The sequence below is a fragment of the Coloeus monedula genome (genome assembly GCF_965178545.1).
Source record: "Coloeus monedula genome assembly, chromosome: 5".
In the NCBI taxonomy this organism is placed as follows: Eukaryota; Metazoa; Chordata; class Aves; order Passeriformes; family Corvidae; genus Coloeus; species Coloeus monedula.
Genome location: NC_138785.1, coordinates 25,126,222 through 25,145,894, shown reverse-complemented (window position 1 = coordinate 25,145,894; position 19,673 = coordinate 25,126,222). Strand labels below are relative to the sequence as shown.

The window sequence follows — 19,673 nt, the reverse complement described above, 5'->3', positions numbered from 1 at the left end:
GTATATTGAAGCTTTCCAGCCAGAATTTGTCTTGTAATTTAAAATTACTTTCTTGTGTCTGTCTTTCATGTTGTTGCATTAATACTTGTTTTCACATATAACTGCATTTAAAAAAATAAAGCTCCAAATGAAAAAGAAAAACCCTCAAAATAAAAGAAAAAAAGGGATACTATTGAAAGAAAGAAAAGGTTTTGGTGTAATTTCACTTATTTTTTTGGCTGTTCTCATACCTTTTTATGCTATACATATCCAAGGACTGCCATTTCTTGTCCAGTAAACATTTTCAAAATTTTTTAAACATTTTTTAAAAATACTGTATTAGTAGATAAGTCCAGTGATTTCTTGAATAGAAGATGCCTTTTGTTGTAATGAAAGGCATGCTGTAGGGTAGGAGAAAATAATGGTGTTCTTAAAATAGGAGGAACACATTCAGAGCAAAGTAATTGTTAGTTTTGCATGCATAACATGGTGACTCAGTTTGAGGGTGGAAGTAATAAAATGGTGCTTTAAAGATAGGAAGATGTGATAAGGTTTACAGTATTGTACAGTTCTAAATGGATGTATGTCTTTGCCCTTAAGATAGTTTCACATAATTGTTTAAGTTTTCGTTTGGTTTAGGGTTTTCAAGAGGTAAAAATCGGGAGTTCCTAGATGTACTGTTTTAACTCTGGTTTCTATCCGTGTGTGCCATCTGTATAAATGTGTGTGTGCATGTATGCTTGCTTATTAAGAGCTACATTATAAATATAAAATACTGTTTTCACCTCTGTCAAATTAAGAGTAGGGCTTAGATCATAACTATTTTATCGGGTCATGTTTTGTATTAGAAACTTTTGTCCCTGTTACATGTGTTTAGAGCTATGCATACATCACCTTAATGTTTGTCACTTATTAAGGTTGTGCTGAGACTAGGTTGTCAGGACAGTTTCTGACCCTTTTCATGATTATTAATTACTTAAACTAGTGTACATATACTGTGTTTTGGAACTATATTTACTGAAAGAACAAATCATGCATTAACTTTTCTAAATTACCCTGCTGCGTTTTTACTCTGTGTGCTAGTTCCTTCTGATGGTGACTCAGTGTTCAGTAATGAAGTTAAGAAATAGTGTAGGTGTTGGCTTCAGCAAAGCTGTAGTTTAGTGGGGTGCTTGTTATGTAAAATACAAAAGTTGCTTTTGATCCTTATTACTTTGAATGAGTTCTTAAATCTAGCCATCATTTAATGAAAATGGAAAACAAGATAAAAGTGACAGTTCAGTTCTGATGCCGTTTGTGGTGGTGTCAGTCTGTGGTAGGTGATGTTTCTGAAGCAGAGGGTAGGTCTTTAGGCTTTCTCATACTGTTCATGGTCTGGTGGATAAAGCATGTGCTAGATCTAGCCAGCTTCAAAACAGAACAAGAAAACCTTTATTTTTACTGCTATACTAAATACTGAACTCAGTACTAAACTATAGAACAGGATGATAGCTCAATACAAGCACAGAGTGCTTAATAATTTAATAATAAAGTGATAGTAGCACAGCAAACATACCCATTGTCGTGAAGTTAACTGTCCAGAGATGGTTCCTAGCAAACTTTTTCACTGAGTTATAATAGCGCAGTTTCATGCTGTTATTTTCTAATCATGTTCCACTGCAAGTAAGAAATTAGATATAAATATCCCGGTTTGGGGTAGACAGCTTTTTGTGCTGGTTGTTGGATGTTGCATTTTGTCCTTGTTCTGCTTAACTGAGCAACATTTACCAAATGTTGTGCTCCAGGAATGAAAGGCGTAGCTGGTATTGGGTTTGTGTGGCAGGATTTTGGTAGTGTGGGGCTACAGGGCTGACTTCTGTGCGAAGCTGCCAGAAGCTTGCCCCAAGTCTGATGGAGCCAATGCCAGCTGCTGCCAAGGTGGACCTGCAGCTGGCCAAGGCTGAGCTCATCAGCAATGGTGGTAGCACCTCTGGGATAACAGAGTTAATCAAGGAGGGGAAAAGAAAAGCTGTGCAATGGCAGCCGCAGAAGAGAGGAGTGAGAATGTGATAGAAACAGCTCTGCAGACACCAAGGTCAGTGCAGAAGGCAGGGCAGGAGGTGCTCTGGGTGCTCCAGCAGAGATTCACCCAGCTCATGGTGAAGACCATGGTGAAGCAGCTGTACCCCTGCAGCTCATGTTGATACACAGGGAAATAGAGGTCCACCTGCAGCCTGTGGAGGAGACCCACACCAGAGCAGGTGGATGCCTGTGGAAGGCCCATGCTGGAGCAGGCTCCTGGTGGGATTTGTGACGCTGTGGAGAGAGGAGCCCACACTGGAACAGGTTTACTGGCAGGACTGTTACCCCAGAGGGGACCCACACCAGAGGAATTTGTGAACTGCAGCCCATGGGAAGGGCTCACTTTGGAGATGTTCATGGAGGACTGCCTTCTTTGGAAGGGGAAAAGTGTAAGGAGTCCTCCACCCGAGCAGGGAGGAGCGGTAGAGACAATGTGTGATGAACTGACTGCAGCCCCCACTCTCTGCCCCTCCACACCACTGCGAGGGAAGAGGTAGAGAATTTGTGAGTGAAGTTGAGCCTAGGAAGAAAGGAAGGGGTGGGAGGAAGGCATTAAGATTTGGGTTTATTTCTCATTATCCTTTTGATAATAAATTCAATTAATTTGTTCCCAAATTGGGTCTGTTTTGGTAGTCTCACCATGACAGTAACTGGTGAGTGATCTCTCCTTGTCCTTACCCATGAGCCTTTCGTTGTATTTGCTCTTTCTTGTCCAGCTGAGGAAAGTGACAGAGTGGCTTTGGTGGGCATCTGATGCCAAGCCAGGGTCAACCCACCACACTTTTATATAAGACTTAGGCACATGTGGATTTTCATTGTCATCAGTGCTTTACTTTTTTCCCTGTTGTGTACAATGCAAATATTAAATATTGTAAATAGCAGTATGTGGCTAAGATAAAAATGTGTGTATTTCTCACACACATTTTTCATTGAGTTTACAGTGTAAATGTTTAAGCTTATTTAATTTTTGTATTTTATTTTTTTCTTCATGCAGTCTCTCACCTTAACTTTGGGGGGTAGGGCAGTTGAAGTGGAGGCTGCTTTCGGGCATGTAGCACAGGGATGTAGTGTTCTGCAAAGATGTGAGCATGTGCTTTCTGCTTGTAAATAGTCCTATTTGATTAGGATCAAAGTGACTAGTTAGGTTGCCTAAAGAAAAATGCCTGCTTCTGATCTTCTGTCACCACTTGGCAAGTCCAGCTCATGCAGCGTGGCTTTGACTTGAGGAGTTACTCTGAAACCAGTAATCACCAAGCATTCAGCTGATTGTCTACAGCCAAAAAGATTCAGAAGGCTTGCTTTTATTTGCAGTGTATTCAATCAGTTATTGTGGAATCCCCTGCCTCTTCCTTTTGCCTGTGCAGTAGCGAAACATAAATCCTTGCTGTTCATTTAAAACAGTGAGTGCAATCATTATATTAAACATAGGTTGATTTCACTTTTTAATGTACTAACTGGATTTGCTTTGATGAAAGGTTCTTTAAAATTTTTTTTGTGCATTGATAAAAAAGAAATGCTGTTGTTAACGACATGGAGATATTTGCAGGGCACTAAAAAGTTGAACGTGTTTGGCTGGGTGGCACACTGTATTCATATACAGTTCCCTATGGAGTTAATATTTATTTGAGATGCAGTAGTTAATGCTTTAGAAAAGGTAAAACTCTCAAAATATATCTGTGTAAATTATCATTAAAGGTGTGAATCTTAGACGATTTGTGCTTGTCTCTTAAAATAATATGTAGGATTTCTACTTTGAAATAAAAGTGAGCTGCTTCAATTATGAGAGACTACTTTGAGAAGTAGTCATCAACACATTGCAAAAGCTGTGGCAGTTATTTTGCCTTGCATTCTACCTCTGGCATATGTACTTAACTTGCAGAATGGCTCAAAAATTATTAAAAAAAAATTGACAGTGGCCTGAATATCAGTGTATATGGTTCCATTATGAGATAATTCAAACTTAGATTGAAAAGCAAAGTAGCAAAGACAACAGATGCTATAATGCACTCCCTAATGCTGTATTTTCTCCTTCTGATACATCATTAACAGTGGTGAGCATAACAAGATTTTTCTGGAGGCAGTATTCATGGCTGTGTGTATTAGAGTATTGCTTTTGTTAATTGCCTTTTCTTTGTTGATGAAGATCAAATCTAGCTCTGGGCTTACTGAAGCTTTTTAGGATTATTAGTATCTGGTTGCTGGTTTTAGCCCCTCTTTCAGGTAAAACACTAGGAAAGAATTATTTAATATGTAGCCATTTTTGCTATCACTGATGCAGTCATTCTGTGATAATGAAGAAATCCTTTTCAGATGTATTAGAATAGGAATTGCCAGTTAGTCTAAGTAAGACTAAGGTTTGCAGTTGTCTGTGATTTTCACTGCAAAGCCTAAAGCCAAGATTCTTTCAGGGCATGTTCCATAAACAGAACTAAACAAGGCAAACAGCAGTAAAATCATTCAGTATCTTTAGCTGTACAGAGCTAATAATTTTTTCAAGCACGCTCTCTTGTGACTTGGAGATGACTTTTTTCCTAGCCTTTTATACTGATCAGCTTATTCTCTCTTAATGCTGAATGAGGTCTTATTTCCATCCAGGGAGAATGGTAATAATGCCAAGGTAGCATTCATAATTGACCTGGATGGACACACTGCATGTGACATTTTTCATACAAACACAACTCCTTAGAGATGAGAGTATCTGCCTTGTCTGAGTTGAAACAAATTAATGAACAGAGTTTTTTTCTTAAAATTATTGAAGTATTTATTGCACACCAAAATTGATGCATTAACATACTTTTATTAACTAGCTGTGGGATGCAGGCTTCTTGGGGAGAGGATTAATTTGCCTCTGAAATAGCATTTAAATATTTCTTCAGACAGCAAATATTTTACTTTGTCAAAGTTCACTTTCTGCTGTCTCAAAATTTTTACAGATCTTAAAGATTTTCATGGGAACTGTGGGCATAAAGCAATAGTGAAAATATACATCACAAATCCTGGTGAATGATTGTTAAATGATCAAATATACTGTCTCAATTCATTATTCAGCACTGCATATGAGCAAACTATTTTCAGGATTACAGCTCCTTGTAATTATATCAATCTTCCCACATTTCCTATTTGCTGTCATATTATTTGGCTCAAAGTATAATGGATAGCTCAGTGACTTGGATTTTCCTTGTCTCTAATGTACTTTGTCAACTTGAGAAACAAAAGAGTTTACCAAATCCAGAGCAGTGCTTGTTGATTTTTAAAAGTATGTGACTTTACTCCCTTGTTAATTCCCATTCTGCAGGAAACCATTGGTTCTGGAAGTAGCATAATATTCATATGCATTTTAATTCTATCCAAACCCCATAGCAAGCTACTGAAGAGTTTTGGCATATTGCTTCACTTGTCCTCAGATACATGTTTGTATTAAATCTCATATATTTGCAACAAATTGGTGGTGTTTTGATAACCTCTGCATGAGTTAAAAAAGCTGCAAAACTCAAAATTTTTGTACTGCATTCTCAAGCCCCAGTGATTTTCTCAATCTAGTTGGTACTGGCAGAGAGTAAAGTGTGACATATATGATTTGAATTAATTTTGCTGTGTATCTCCCTCAAATTGTAATGATGCTTTTTCTGCTCCACCTATAGCTTCCTGCAGATTTCACAAAGCTGCACCTTACTGACAGTCTCCACCCACAGGTGACCCACGTTTCATCTAGTCACTCAGGATGTAGCATCACTAGTGATTCAGGAAGCAGCAGCCTTTCTGATATCTACCAGGTAAGACTGGAAGGGATGCTCATGGGAGGTGCAATTGCCAGCAGTTTTGCATTTAGTAGCTGAATGCCCTTGCTATTGCCTGTTGTCAGTTTTTGTCCGAAGAAGTGCTCAAGAGACTTCAAAAAAACTACTTTTTGTTTGAATTGTGATAATTTCAGGCTTTTCATGTGTTGGCTTCATAATGTAGAACCTCTTCAGTGGTGGGAAGAAACAAATATGCCATGAGCAGCCTGTGCTGGCCTGGCTTGAGGGACATATTTCCATTTCCCCACCCTGTAGGAATTTGATGCCAACCTCAGCAGTGCTTTCTCTCCTGGCCATCCTCAGAAAGGTGGGGAGGTTGAATTGGTGTTGCTTTTTAAAGTTACACTTCTGAGGTGGCTTCTTCCTGTAAAGCTCTGTGCTGTTCATTTGGAACAGCCTTAAACTAATCCAGAGTTTAAATATAAATTGGAAAAAAGTTCTAAGTGAAATAAAATGAGGAATTATGCATTTTTCACTTGATGTTTGCCGTTCTTGGAATATTGGAAGAAGATTTGTCCTGATAGGAAAGTGTACCAATTTGTTACTCTGAGAAGAAGGAATCAAATCCAATTAAAATACATTTCTATCAATCATAAAGTAGTGAGACCACTTCAACATGAAGTACTGTTAACTAGAAGAAGAATAATGTTTTTTTGAGATGCTTCTGAAATTGCAAATGTAGCCGTTTTAACAATGGGAAAAGTATATCTGCAAATACATACAAGTTCAGCTATGGTCATAGTTGTAGAATATAGTCTCCTTCAGGTGAATAAGCTTATAGGCTTTTTTTTTGTGAAGAAAGATAGGCTATAAAAAGGTCCCAGTTCAATTTAGGCAGTAATTACAATAATGCAAAGGTTTATTTCTGCAAAATGATCAAATTAGCTTAATACTTCAGGCATAGCATATGTCAGTCAAGTATGTTTGTCAGAATTTCTTCTGAAGACAGGATTACTTTGAGACAGGATTTAGGTTTATAGCATGAGAGTGAAGATGTAAAATCAGTTTTGTTCTTCTAGCCTTATATAGATTTTCATTCCTTTCGTTACAAAGATTTCCAGTTTAACAGAAAGATAACAAGTACCTCTAGAGGCCCAGTTGTATGTGGCATGTAGTTACAGTCATACAGTTACTCTTTAGATAAGTTGGAAGTAAATTTTTTGCAAAGACTTTCAGCAAAACATTTGTAACTGTAAAAAAGATCATTGAATTTTTGTGCAATTAAAAAACCTCCAACCAAACAACATAAGAAACTAAAGAAACCTCAGAAAAGTATTTCTCTCTAGTTGCCAACCTGGTCTATGACTCCTACTAGTTTCATTTGCAGTGAAGGAGTTTGGAGAGAGTTAATGGTTTACTGAAGTATTTACACAGAGAAAATTTACTTCTTGAGTATTATTTTAAACTTAATTTACAAATATAATGCATAATCCATTCTTAAAAGTATTATCAAATTTCTTCAATTAATCTGCAATTAATATCGCATTTAAAGGTGACTTGGCACAGAAATCAAGAACTGTGTAATTGTAAAATGTCAAAGTATGAATAATAACCTATGTCCATATCAATATCCAGAAATATGACCATGTACTGTAGAATGCAACATCATGTTTTTGTCTTAATACATATACTTGAAGGAATGTTTATTAAGGAAATAGTAAATTCAGGTGTGGAAACTGATAAGGTTTTTAAATTCTTGAATTTAACTTAATGGTACCAAGTATTGTTTGACTTGATTTCTCAAATTGTGGTCAATCATTAATTTCTGGCCTCAGATTCAGTCACAAAGGAATGTAATGTAGCAGTATTAAGCTAGGTTAAAGTACTGCCAAAAAAAAAACCCCAAACCAAAACAAAATAAAATGGCTGTAAATTGAATTCTCTAGGGCCAAGTTAAGGATTCAATAAACAGAAATATTTTTTTAAACCAAGAGAGTGGACCAGTCATTCTCTCTCAATTGTTTGCCTTTTAATTCTCTCCCAAGTGTTTATTCAAAAACAGTAAACCATAACCACATCATCAACATGTTATTTTTTTTACTTCAATCTTAGTAAGTCTTAGGCAATGCTCATGATCATTGTTCTTTGGATCATTCCTTTGATTCTTATTTTCTGTATATAATGGCATTTTTCTGTTCAGTGGGGTGGACTTCTGTTCATTATGGCTAAGTAGAAAGCAATGATTTAGAAAGATCATCATCTTGTCATGCAGTTGATAAATTTATTTTTTTTTAAATTATACTGTTATTTGGATCTTTACTACTGAAATCTGAAGTAATGATATGTCATGTTTGCATCCCATAAGTTTTAGTTCTTTAGCTTTAAGAGCAGCTGCTTCCAGTGAAAATATGTTCATGGCCTTTTAAGATTTTTTTAATAAATCATGAAGCTGAATCTTCAGATGCTTTAAGCATTGAACTGAGAATACTTCCTTTTAAATATTAATGCGGTATCTAAATTTGTTTGTCAAGCGTTGCACATGAAAGAACTTCTTTTAGAATAAGAAGTACTAACCAAAATAAAATCAACCTCTGTGTTTACCCCACCCAAGTTTCAAAAACATTTCAGGTGCCAATTAGTAAGGTCCTTAAATACTGCTATTTTTATTTTAGGAAATAAGTTCAAGTGATGAACTCTGTAGGGTGACTTGAGAGGAAGGGGATGCTGAATGTCAGTAGATCGTGTGTTGGCTTTTATTTGCCAAGAACAATTCCTTGCATCTGTCTTTTTTTGACTTGGCAAAGCACATCATTCACCGCTGCTTCTCATGTATGGGTGCTTGCTCTGGATTCCTAGGCTTAGTTAATGGTTCTCATATGAACGCATATACCTGTCCCTGTATGCTCCTAAATGCTTCCTACACCTGTTATATACATTACCAGATGATGATCCTGGTTGGAGAGTGAGGAGATTTAGGTTCATGAACATGTGTTATTCCCCCTCCCTGTTTCGGGAAGTGTTGTGTTGGCTGAGCTCTTTGCCAGCCTTTCTTTCCCTTATCCTGTCCTCAGACTGGTGGCTTCCTGCCACCCTTACATGCCCTCTGGTGCCTGCCCAGATACCACTGTCGGTACAGGAAACCAGGAACATCCTTTCTGAGACCCTCCCAGGATGTGTGTATTGCTTGGAAATTTTCAAGATGTCAGCTTTGTTTTCTCATGATTCTGATACGGTAGCTCCTAGAAGAAAGGTCCACCCTTCAGCAGCTCTTCCTGAGGGAGACCAGTCTTTTGTCTCTCAAACCAGAGGGTCCATGCAGCCTGCCCTTTAGTTACTGTATGCAAAATAAAGAGGTTTTACCTTAAGATAAAACCAGTCTTTCTGACTGTATCAGCTGCTGAAGTGCAGGGCTCTGGCTAATGCCAGAATGGCTGGAATAGCTCAGGTAAACTGTCCTTTTAACTGCCCCCTGCCACCCTTGAAGTTTCAATGAAGTTCCTTATTGCTCCTGTAAATTCAGGTCCTCTTAAGGTACTCTGTAACTTCCAGAGTCCATGGTCTGTATGTCTGTGGTCTTGGCAGATGTTGCTCCGTTCTGAGAAAGAGGCAATTACTTGGCAATAGGGGAGGACGCTGTTCATGGTGTGCTTTGTCTGGATTGCTACACTTTTCCATCTTAAGTGAGGAAAACTGCTCAGACTGACTTCTGTGACAGATGTGGGCTGCTGTGTTGTAAATTTTGTGCTAGATAATGAAAGAACAAATATGGGAAGCACTATGAAAATCTTGGACTGAAGGAGTTTTAAGGTATTGCATGGGCATTTGCACTTGTGTCCAATGTAGCATGAAAAAATGTTACTACCTTAGATTTACGTATGATTTCTGTACATGTAATAATTATAGCTGACTATAGTACAAATGATAGCTGTTTAATAAACAAATACATATTACAATTATATGGATTGAATTTCATCTTAATTTATTGATGTTGTAAACTTTTACTCAGTCATCTGAAAGCTAATTTAAAACAATACCCCAGATATGATTTCTCTCTGTGGAGAAGCTGAATCCAGTGTGTCTATATGACATGAGGGAATATTTCAAGCTGATGTGACTTTTGCAAGTCATTTCATGAGACAGGTAGAGCCAATGTTCTTGGTGTTTTGTATTAGTATTGGCTTAAAAATTAGAAAGTAAAAAGCTAATGACATTCTTAATTTCATTTTTTAGTTTATATTTTAGCCCTTAAATGACAATGGTTGAAAAGTAATGTGAAGGTGGTTTTTTTTGATCTGAGCATGGCTTCTTTCTTTGTTAGCTTCATGGAATTGAAGGACTGCACCAGGCAAGGAACATATTTCTGGTTTGTGCAAGAAGTTTCTTCTATTCTTGGGGTTTTTTTTTTTTTTTTTTTTGCCTTTTTTTTTTTTTTTTTTTTTGTCCCTGGTATTTTTCTCTTGCATGTTTGGAGATTTTGGATTGTTGGTTTAGGTGGCAACAATAGTTATAAGGGGAATTTAGTCTTCAAAATGATACAATGTTTCCTAAGGAAAGTAATTAATTTTTTTTTTTAAAAGTAAAGGTTCAAATTGTCTATTTAAAATACTAAGAAATCAGTAGTTAGTGTGGTTACTTTTACAGGTTTTTTGTCTTTATGTTATCATCAGTTGGAAGTTTTTCCCAACCAGTATAGAAAGAAAACCATGAAGGCCACTTAAAACAGAGCCAGTCATTTTGTAAGCAGTTCTCCAAGTCTTCCCACTTTCCTTCCTTTAGTAAGGGTGGGGTGTGTGTGTGATGAAGCAGTTGTTACACTGGAGTGAGAGTATCTTGACTGTGTAAAGGTAGAGATCGTCCTTGACCTCTTCTAATCTCTGTTTTTTCAAGAAACTCAAAAATTCATTGGAGGAAGAGGAAGTGAGGCAGTAAATGAAGTCATCTTCTTTAGCTGCTCATGTTGTCCATCACCTCTCTCATGTTCATCTTCATGATGCCTTTAAAAAATGAAAGACCAGTAGAGTTGGGATTAACCACTTTCCTCTCCTGCCCGTTTAAAGTGACCAGAAGAGTCCCCCATTTCCCCAGTCTGCCCAGCTTGACCTAGGGGAAATGAATGCCGTTCTTCTTCTTAATCCTCCCCTTCTTCCTCTAGTCAGTCAAGGAACCAAAGGCTTACCAAGAACTTAGACAAGGCTTCTTTTACTTTACATATTTGTATTTCACAGTATTTGTTTAATTAGCTGTTATGACTTAAATCTGAAAGTGTGTTTGGATTTCAAGATCCTCAGCAGCTGAAGCAACGAGTTTTTTATTGGTGCAATATTAGCCTTTACAGCCGCTGCTTAAAATTGGTCAGATTCTCCTTAGGTGTCAAATATGAAATACTCCTTCAACTCAGGCTTTAAAAACGTCTGTCTTAGTCTCTTAACTCTCATGTTGGTGATGTGACAAATAAAATATTAGCCTGTCACTATTAGGAGATTCCTTTGAAGCTTCAAGAATTTTCTCCACAGTTGGAAAGATGACACAAGAAATTTGCTATTCCAGTTGATATTCAGACTTTGGAGAGACATTGTTTTGTACTTCAGGCTGCAACCAGAATTTTTCTTGGATGCAGTCTTTTTTAGATTTAAGTGAAACTAATTTCTCTTATTGCCCAAGAAGCAAAGTACAACATGCACCCCGGAATGGAAATTCTGAGGTGTATTTCATCCTTCATTACACGCCCTAAGATCTAAGCCTCATGATTGACTGTAGTACAAATCCTGTTGGATATTCATCTTGTGTTCGGGTTTTCGGAGGCTGAGGTTCATAAGGAAGCCCCTATGCCCAAAGGAGCTCATGGAGGTTTCCCCTTCAGTCTTAGACAGATGCTAAGCTATTGCTTAATAACTAAGGGTTCCTGTGCAGACATGTGTGGCTTTTCTCACACAGGAGGGGGTACAAAAGCACTCATTGTAGGTGGGTCATGAAGTTTAATGCATCAGCAAGAGAACCTTGAATACTTGATATCATACATGATGCTACTAAGCCAAAAAAAGCTATTTACGATGTATAAACACAAGGGGCCCCCGTGGGATGAGGTTTTCTTGATTTTCTGGTTTGATTTTTTGGTTGTGTTTGTTTGTCTGGGTGTTTGGTTTGGTTTTTGTTTTGTTTGTCATGCAGAAAGGTTACATTTCTCTTTCTTTGCTATCTTTTGCATGATCATGAGTTGTTTGAAAAAATGTATTTTTTTCCTCAAAAGAGGTTTTAAAGGTGTCCTAAATTAACAAACCTTCTTATTACTTTGTGGATTGTTGCATTCAATGCTGAGCTTCTTTGTTGCAATGGTTTGGATTTTTTGATAGGAAATTAGAAATAGTTGCTTTCCATCCACCAATAACTTCAGTTGTCAGAAAAAAACTTCCAGCAAGTGTAAAAAGTGATCATCTTTGGGAAATCCTGTAGCCTTTAGTAGTATTTGTAAAGTGTTTTCTGAGTACAAAGTTACATTGAGTTCAATGTGGAAATCTGTTTTAAATAACATCAACTCTTCTTGATAATAGAGTTTCAAGAGTTTTCTAGTTTTGTTTTATTGCTTTAAGACAGTAAAATAACTTATCTTTTGATAATCTGATTTTGTACAATAGATGGAAATTTCTCATCTATGTTAGCATTGTGTGACTAAATTGAGTCCTGCATTCATTTTGCTAATGTGCTTTTGAGAGAGCTTAATCTGGGCAGGTAGGAGGGGCAGTTGTTAGTAATGGGAAGGTTTGCAAAATTGACTGTGAATCAGTCCCACTGTCGCTGGAATTGTCACTGTTGGAGACTTCAGATTCTGACAGATTTGTGTCATAAGATGTGTGTCTACTGACTCATCGCCACTAATTTTTCCACCAGTCACTTTTGATGAAGGCTATTTTGAAAGAGTAGTTACAGCAGCTGTTTCAAATGTATCACAGGGAACATGCATGTTAAACACAGTAAGACTGGTAATAAAAATATTGCCATCCATGCTATCATTTTTGGGATTTGTTTCTATGCCAGTAACATCTCTCCTTATCTTGGTTAAAATTTTTTCTTGACAAAAGCAAACTCAAAAAAGCCACAAAACCCCTAAAATCAACAACAACGACACAATAAACCCCAACCCAAAACCACAAAGTGAGAATAATTTGAATATTGCATAGATGCTGTTATCATGCTTTTTATATTAACAAGGCCCAGTTACTAAGCTTGTGTTGTGCTGTAGGACAGAAGCATTTAAGACTCTCACTAGCTGCCCTGATCCCTCTCCAGCCATATGCTGCTGTTCATGAGGTGGCTGTGTATTGTAGTATTAAAGTAACAGATGTCAGCCGTAGATAGGGAGGCAGGAACAGGGGAGGGGAGATGATTCTACAAAATTACCAATGCAATTTCTCTTACCTTCTCTGTGTTTAGAGAGTGACCTAGTTTTGTGGGCTTTTTACCAGCTTGGGAAAGATTGATGAAACAAGCTTTAGTAGGTGTGTTTGTCCCATGTACTTGTATTGGGTTGACCCTGAGTTGATGGACAGTCTTTAAGACCAATTACGCTTCTCACAATTTACATATTTAAACCGCACAGAAAGGCGGGACTTCCCTTTTTGTGGGAGCTCGCCTGCTGGGAGGTGGGGGCTCCGGAGCCTCCCGGCCCCGCCGGGCCGGGCCGGGGCCACTGCCCCTTTCCCCCCCCTCCCAACGCTGTGGCACGGACCCTGGGTGGCTGGGGGGGGACTGCCTCAGAGCCACAGGCAGCTAAACCCAGCCATGGACTGCTCACAGCTAAACCCATCCAGCGCGGCTTCTGGGGACAGGCGGGTCCCTCTCCTCTCCATGCGGAGCCGGCGGAGTCAACGGGAGCCGGCAGAGCCTCCTGTCTGCAGCCAGCACACTTCGTGCTGAACTGAAGAAGACACCACGCAGCCAGCAGCACAAAGGGAGCGAGGCTTTCCCCACCGTAAAGGCTGAACAAGAACACTCTTCAGCATGGCGGTGTCAGTCAGAGAGAAAGAGAAGTGAGTCACATGGGACAGAGCTGAGCATGGCGACTGGGAGAAAAGAGGGCGGTGCCACGATTCTGGCGGGCAGCTTAAAAGAAACCTTCTTGCATGCCGTGGTAAGAAATTGTAATACCACAAACTGTTTGTCTCTTTAATCCATTTGAAGAACATGGGGGGATGGAGTATCTTCGTGTGCCTGTGAAGATTGTGAAGAATGCCAATGCCAGGCTATATAGTAGTAAGAGGCTGTTAGAGACTTGTGGCGAAGAAGAGCCTTTGTGTGCAGGCCAAAAGAACTTATCCTTAAAAAGATGAATAACCCCATGTGATGGCCCATGTTTTGCAGTGTGAAGGAACTGTGAGATTTTTCATGGGAGAGATGTTCTACACACAGCAGATTGTTTGTTTCCGGGCGGATCTGCTGTTGGTGGCAGTTTGGGAACCACGTGCAACTGAAGGAAAAACCCTTTTTTCCCTTAAGCATAAGAGAGAGACTTTTCAAGAACTGGAACACTGACTAACATCCCATGTTCTGTTATCCCTTGTGTGAGCTAGGTAAAAGGAGAGAAGTGCTGGCTGGAGGGGGGGGGGGGGGATTTGCTTTAATTTTGTTTTGTTATTGTCTCTTTACTTTTAATTCTATTAGTAATAAAACTCTTTCATTGTACTGCAACTGTTTAAGGTTTGTGCCTGTTTTGCTTTTCTCCTAATTCTTATCTCACAGAAAGAAAATGAGTAAGTAATGAATATTTTGAACCAAAACCACTACAGTACTATATTTAAAGCAGACGTGAATGCATTGTGTGCTTCCAGGGTCTCGGAAACCGACCACCCCCTTAAGGCCTGTGAAGCTGGATTTCTCAAGCCAAGGCTTAAAATTTGCTCATTAGAGTCTTGCATGTCCTTAAAAATTGTCATAGCTGAGCCTTGGCAGCTGCTGTGGTCTTAAATCAGGTTCTGAGAAAAAGCAGCCGTATCATCCGTGATAGACAAGTGTTTGTGGGATTTATTAAGTCTCTGGTCTTCAAACTGAATCATTAGAATATATTTACCTTTAGGTGCTATACTAATGACCTCAAGCTATATCTGGACTATGTTTTCATTCATTTTAATACAATTTAAAGGAGGTTAAGTTTGACAGATATTCTGGGTAGTCCATCTATGGTGTTTAAGCAATGACTTTGTGTTTTTCCTGCGTCTGTAAGTTCTTAGGCAGTTTATCAGCAAATGAAAGCCATATTTAACTGTGTACTGGAATTGTAAAAGAAAAATACAATCCTAGGTGACTGAGAGATAGCAAAATTCCTGTAGCATTTTGATGCTATTCTTATTTCCCCAAACGTCTGTTTAAAATTCTATTGCTTTCCTAAGTGTCTGAAAATGTAAAGTTGGGGTGAGCACAGAAATTGTCAAATGAACTCTCTATTGAAAAAATTATATTCAGCTAACAGTCCAAGACATTGTTGCATGAACTGTAACAGCCTTCAATCCCCCCAAGACCCACAGATTAAATAATGTCTGTTGAATCCTTTGTGTGTGTGACTGATTGAAACAAATGTTAAAAATCCTATTTAAACACAGTGAGTTTGGATTGATCAATTGTTAGTTGTTTTAAAATGATGTATAAAGAAAAAAGCAATATAAAAATATTGAATAAATTTGAGTAATCTGCTAAATAACAGAATTAATCTCTGTACATCTAACTAGAAAACTGCAGCAGTAAAGAACACATTTGAATGTTTTTTAATTGTTTATACATTAATTAGGCTACAGAAAGTGAGGCTGGTGATATGGATCTTAGTGGATTGCCAGAGACAGCAGTGGATTCTGAGGATGATGATGATGAAGAAGACATTGAAAGGGCGTCGGATCCTTTGATGAGTAGGGATATTGTTAGAGACTGCTTGGAGAAAGACCCAATAGACAGAACAGATGATGACATTGGTAAGTATTGTGATGTAGTAAAATACTGTCAAACATGTTCTTCACCTCCAAAAATTTACTTTTTGATCTTGCAGTTTTATTTTAATCATTGGCCTTTGTAGTTGGCAAGTTTAGTGTTTATTATTATTGTTTTTAAAATATATATGTAAAGTGAACAAGTAACAGCCAAAGAAGAAGAGGAAAACACACATAATATGGGTGAAACCTATTACTTGCTGGCCTTTTTGATCTCCGGCTTCAGCTTCTAATTGATATCAGAACAGGTTTATGAAGAAAACGTCACTGAAAACTGCAAAACAGACAGAACCTTGGCAAAGTCAACATTAATGTCAACTCTGCTTCTCACAGTATATTTTTAATTGTCAGTTGTGACATTGTGACTTGACATTTGTGGTAAATATTGGAGCCTTAAAAACCTTAATGTAAATGTGCATCTAATCAAACTAATTTGCTATGTTACCATACAAGTAAATACATTGAAAGCAAAGCAGAACTAGAATCGAAATTTTAATCTAATCTGTTTCACTGGGTGAGGTATTTTTATTTTGCTGAAGTATGACTAAATGGTGATTAAGGTTGATTATCAGATGATTAAGGGAGTAGAGCATCTCTTATGTGAGGGAGGTCTAAGAGCTTGGAGAAGCTGTTCAGCCTGGAGAAGACTCAGGGATTCTCATTAAGGTGTACAGATACCCTGGGGTGAGGGTATAAAGATGATGGAGCCAGAGTCTTCTCAGTGCTGCCCAGTGAGAGGACAAAGGGCACAAGCTAAAACATGGGAGGCTCCATAAGAGCACAAGGAAAGGCTTTTTTTTTTACTGTGACTGAGCACTGGGAGAGGTTGCTGAGAGAGGTGTTAGCATTCCTCCTTGAAGATATTCAAAAGATGTTTGGATATGTTCCTGGGCAGCTGGCTGTAGGTGGCTCTGCTTGAGCAGGCAGGTTTGACCAGATGACTTCTGGAAGTCCCTTTTAACCATGACCTTTCTGTGATTCAGAGTAAATTAAAAATTAGGCAAAAGATGGGGTCCTATTGAACTCTTTCAGTGGACATTTTAGATCAAACTGGATGCAAAAATGATTTTGGGCATATAATCACTTGGCAGGACTGCTAAAATTGAGTTCTGTAGTTATGAACAGTATAAAAAATGAAAATACAGGAAGTTCACTGTTGAGTACAAGCGCAGCTCCAGTGCATGCAGAAGACAGAGCAGCAGTAGTCAGTATTGTCTTTAAGACAATAATCCTGTCTGGCTCACCTGAGAGGAACTTTGTGAAACCACCAGACAATGATCAGGTACAATTTACTGTTAAGCCTAGCCTACGAGAGGATGGCTTTACCAAACAACTTGCTCAGTTTTGTGAAATTTGTCTTGCTGTGTTTTACACAGTCCTGTTCTAGTCATCATGAAATTATTGCTGTGACTGGAGTATTACAAGTATCATTGGTTGTATTCAGAGCTCTTGGTTACATTACAATTCTTCCATTATGCTGACTTTTACTTTGCAGGGTTTCTATTGATGATATGACCAGCCAGTCTGTGTCTACAAAATACCCAGTAATTAAAACAGGCCACTGTACATGATTTATTAGTATACAGAAACGATTGTGTAGCATTTTAGCTTAGGCAGCCTCAGGCATCTTGCTGAAGAACTGTCTTTACTGTGCTTTGTTGTTTTGACATGCATGACTCAGTGGGCTTTTTCTCCTTCAGAACAACTACTGGAATTCATGCATCAATTGCCTGCTTTTGCCAACATGACAATGTCAGTGAGGAGAGAGCTCTGTGCTGTAATGGTGTTTGCAGTTGTGGAGAGAGCAGGAACTATTGTACTAAACGATGGGGAAGAGGTCAGTAGAAGTTGCTTTTGACTCTCCTATTATACCAAACATCCCAGATTCCACATGGTTAAGGTCCTCTTTTGTTACTTAAAAAAAAAAAAAAAGCAACATTCAGGTAAATAAAGCCTCTTTTTGTTCTGGATTTTCTGAAAGCTTTTGTTTAAGCACTCACACATTTCTTAAGCAGCAGAAACAAAAGAAAACATTCTTTGTACTGTACAATATGCTTCCTGCCTATTTGAGGAGGAGTGAGGAGTTTATTTCAGTGTTCAAGTGCTGTTTTAAAACTTTCTTTATTTTTTTTTCACAGTCTTACATTACCTCTTAATATTAAAGATAAGCTTAATATCCCAGTTTTCTTCAGCTGGAAATAGCTGTACATTGAAGGAAAACCAGCATGTAATTTTTTGTAATAGGTGCTAAAAAATAGCTTTTGCTTTAGGACAATTGTGAGAGTTGTATTTATATAGTATGCTATTGCAAAATTAAGTGATTTCGTCTTCATGTGTCCTGCAATGTTTGATTTGTAGCTGGATTCCTGGTCAGTCATTTTGAATGGCTCTGTGGAGGTGACATACCCTGATGGAAGAACAGAGATATTGTGCATGGGGAACAGTTTTGGTGTTTCCCCCACCATGGAAAAGGAATATATGAAAGGAGTGATGAGAACCAAAGTGGATGACTGCCAGGTAGTGTGTCTGTGATGCATGCAAATTCACACCCACACAGGTGTAGTGCAACTCAATAATGAGACCCAGTTTTATTTTAAACTGAATATATGTAAAATCTCCAGTGGGTAGCCCTGGACCATAGTTGGGCAGTATGGCTCCTGCATACCCACAGTCTGGGAAATAGAGTTATCTTTATCTGGATAAAGCTATTATTTTGGATGAAGATGTTTGTCTACATGTTTTTTCCAGAGTGAGAGGGCCGTCAGCCTCTTCCATGCATCTATTGCTTCCAATGTTCCTTAGAAGGATCTCAAGGTCCATTAGCCATTACAGGCTCTTTTACTTCTGTAGCAAATAGCCATTCTTCTTTGCTCAACTCAGCTACTGAATATCAGAGTAATACAAACTGTATCTCCCATGGTTTGAGTGAAAAATCTAATTTTGGCTAATCTGACCTTTCAAGGAAAAAGGCTTGATGTTTGCTGTAATACAAGCAGTCAGATGTAAAGAATGCTTTTCATAGCATAAAACTACTGGCTGAATCTGGGTATGTGGTTCCTATTTCCTTATTCCCATAGCAGAGCCTTGGGTGAATTAAGCATTTTGCTTGGTCCTAATGGCTAATTAGCTTCAAGTAGATGACCTCTGAAAGAGGTGTAAATGTGTAATAGAGTCACCTGCTTTAGCTTGCCCATCTAACTTCCAAAATGTGCACTAATGGTTTCTTGTTAGGGTAATGTTTTCAACAAATCCAAACTGTGGGACTTCTGTTTCAGCTACTGCTGGAAAAAAGAAATGGTGTGTAAATGAATTTAAAGAGAAAATACTGTCTCTGATTCTTTTGCCTTTCTCCTAAGTACGTACACAAGGATTTAACAACTTTTCAATCAGAAGAAACACTACTTCCTCTCAGTTAAATATCTAAATTCATATAATAAGACAGTTCAATCTTGCCCCCCAAAAGAGACAAAGGTATAACAATTTGTGTACAATGTTGTCTTTTTCTAGTTTGTTATGTTTGGTCTTGATTATATTTGCATACTGTAGGTATTAGGAGTATTTGTAAGATACTTATTCTTGCACTTACCCTTGGCTGAACTGAAGATTGCAGAAAATAATTTTCCTGCTATATGCTTTAATCTAGAAGTAATTTGTTTCTGTGTGCCTGCACTCATTAACTGAATAAATGTTAGTTTTCTTAATAATTGACTTCAATAACAATAGCTATAAAAAACGAAGATTATTTACCAAAACAGTAGTCACAAAAAATAAAGGCTAGGTTTTCACTTCAATTTTCTACCCCTTCTAAACACCTCAAAAAAGCTGGCATGTATGAAAAAAGGACTGCCTAGGACACTGAGCATCTCCAGCAGTGGGGAGGTCAAAGCAGCTGCACGAAAATGGCTGAGAATACTAAATCATATTGCTC

General features: G+C 38.1%; 1 protein-coding gene across 1 annotated transcript in view; it reads left to right on the top strand.

Moving 5' to 3' along the window:
* RAPGEF2 (Rap guanine nucleotide exchange factor 2) overlaps positions 1-19,673 on the top strand; it is a 188,508-nt gene that overhangs the window by 132,711 nt on the left and 36,124 nt on the right. Inside the window, exons 8-11 of the mRNA XM_082281475.1 lie at positions 5,682-5,813; positions 15,553-15,730; positions 17,446-17,582; positions 18,104-18,262. Coding sequence (XP_082137601.1) covers positions 5,682-5,813; positions 15,553-15,730; positions 17,446-17,582; positions 18,104-18,262 — 606 coding nt within the window. The remainder of the gene's footprint in view (positions 1-5,681; positions 5,814-15,552; positions 15,731-17,445; positions 17,583-18,103; positions 18,263-19,673) is intronic.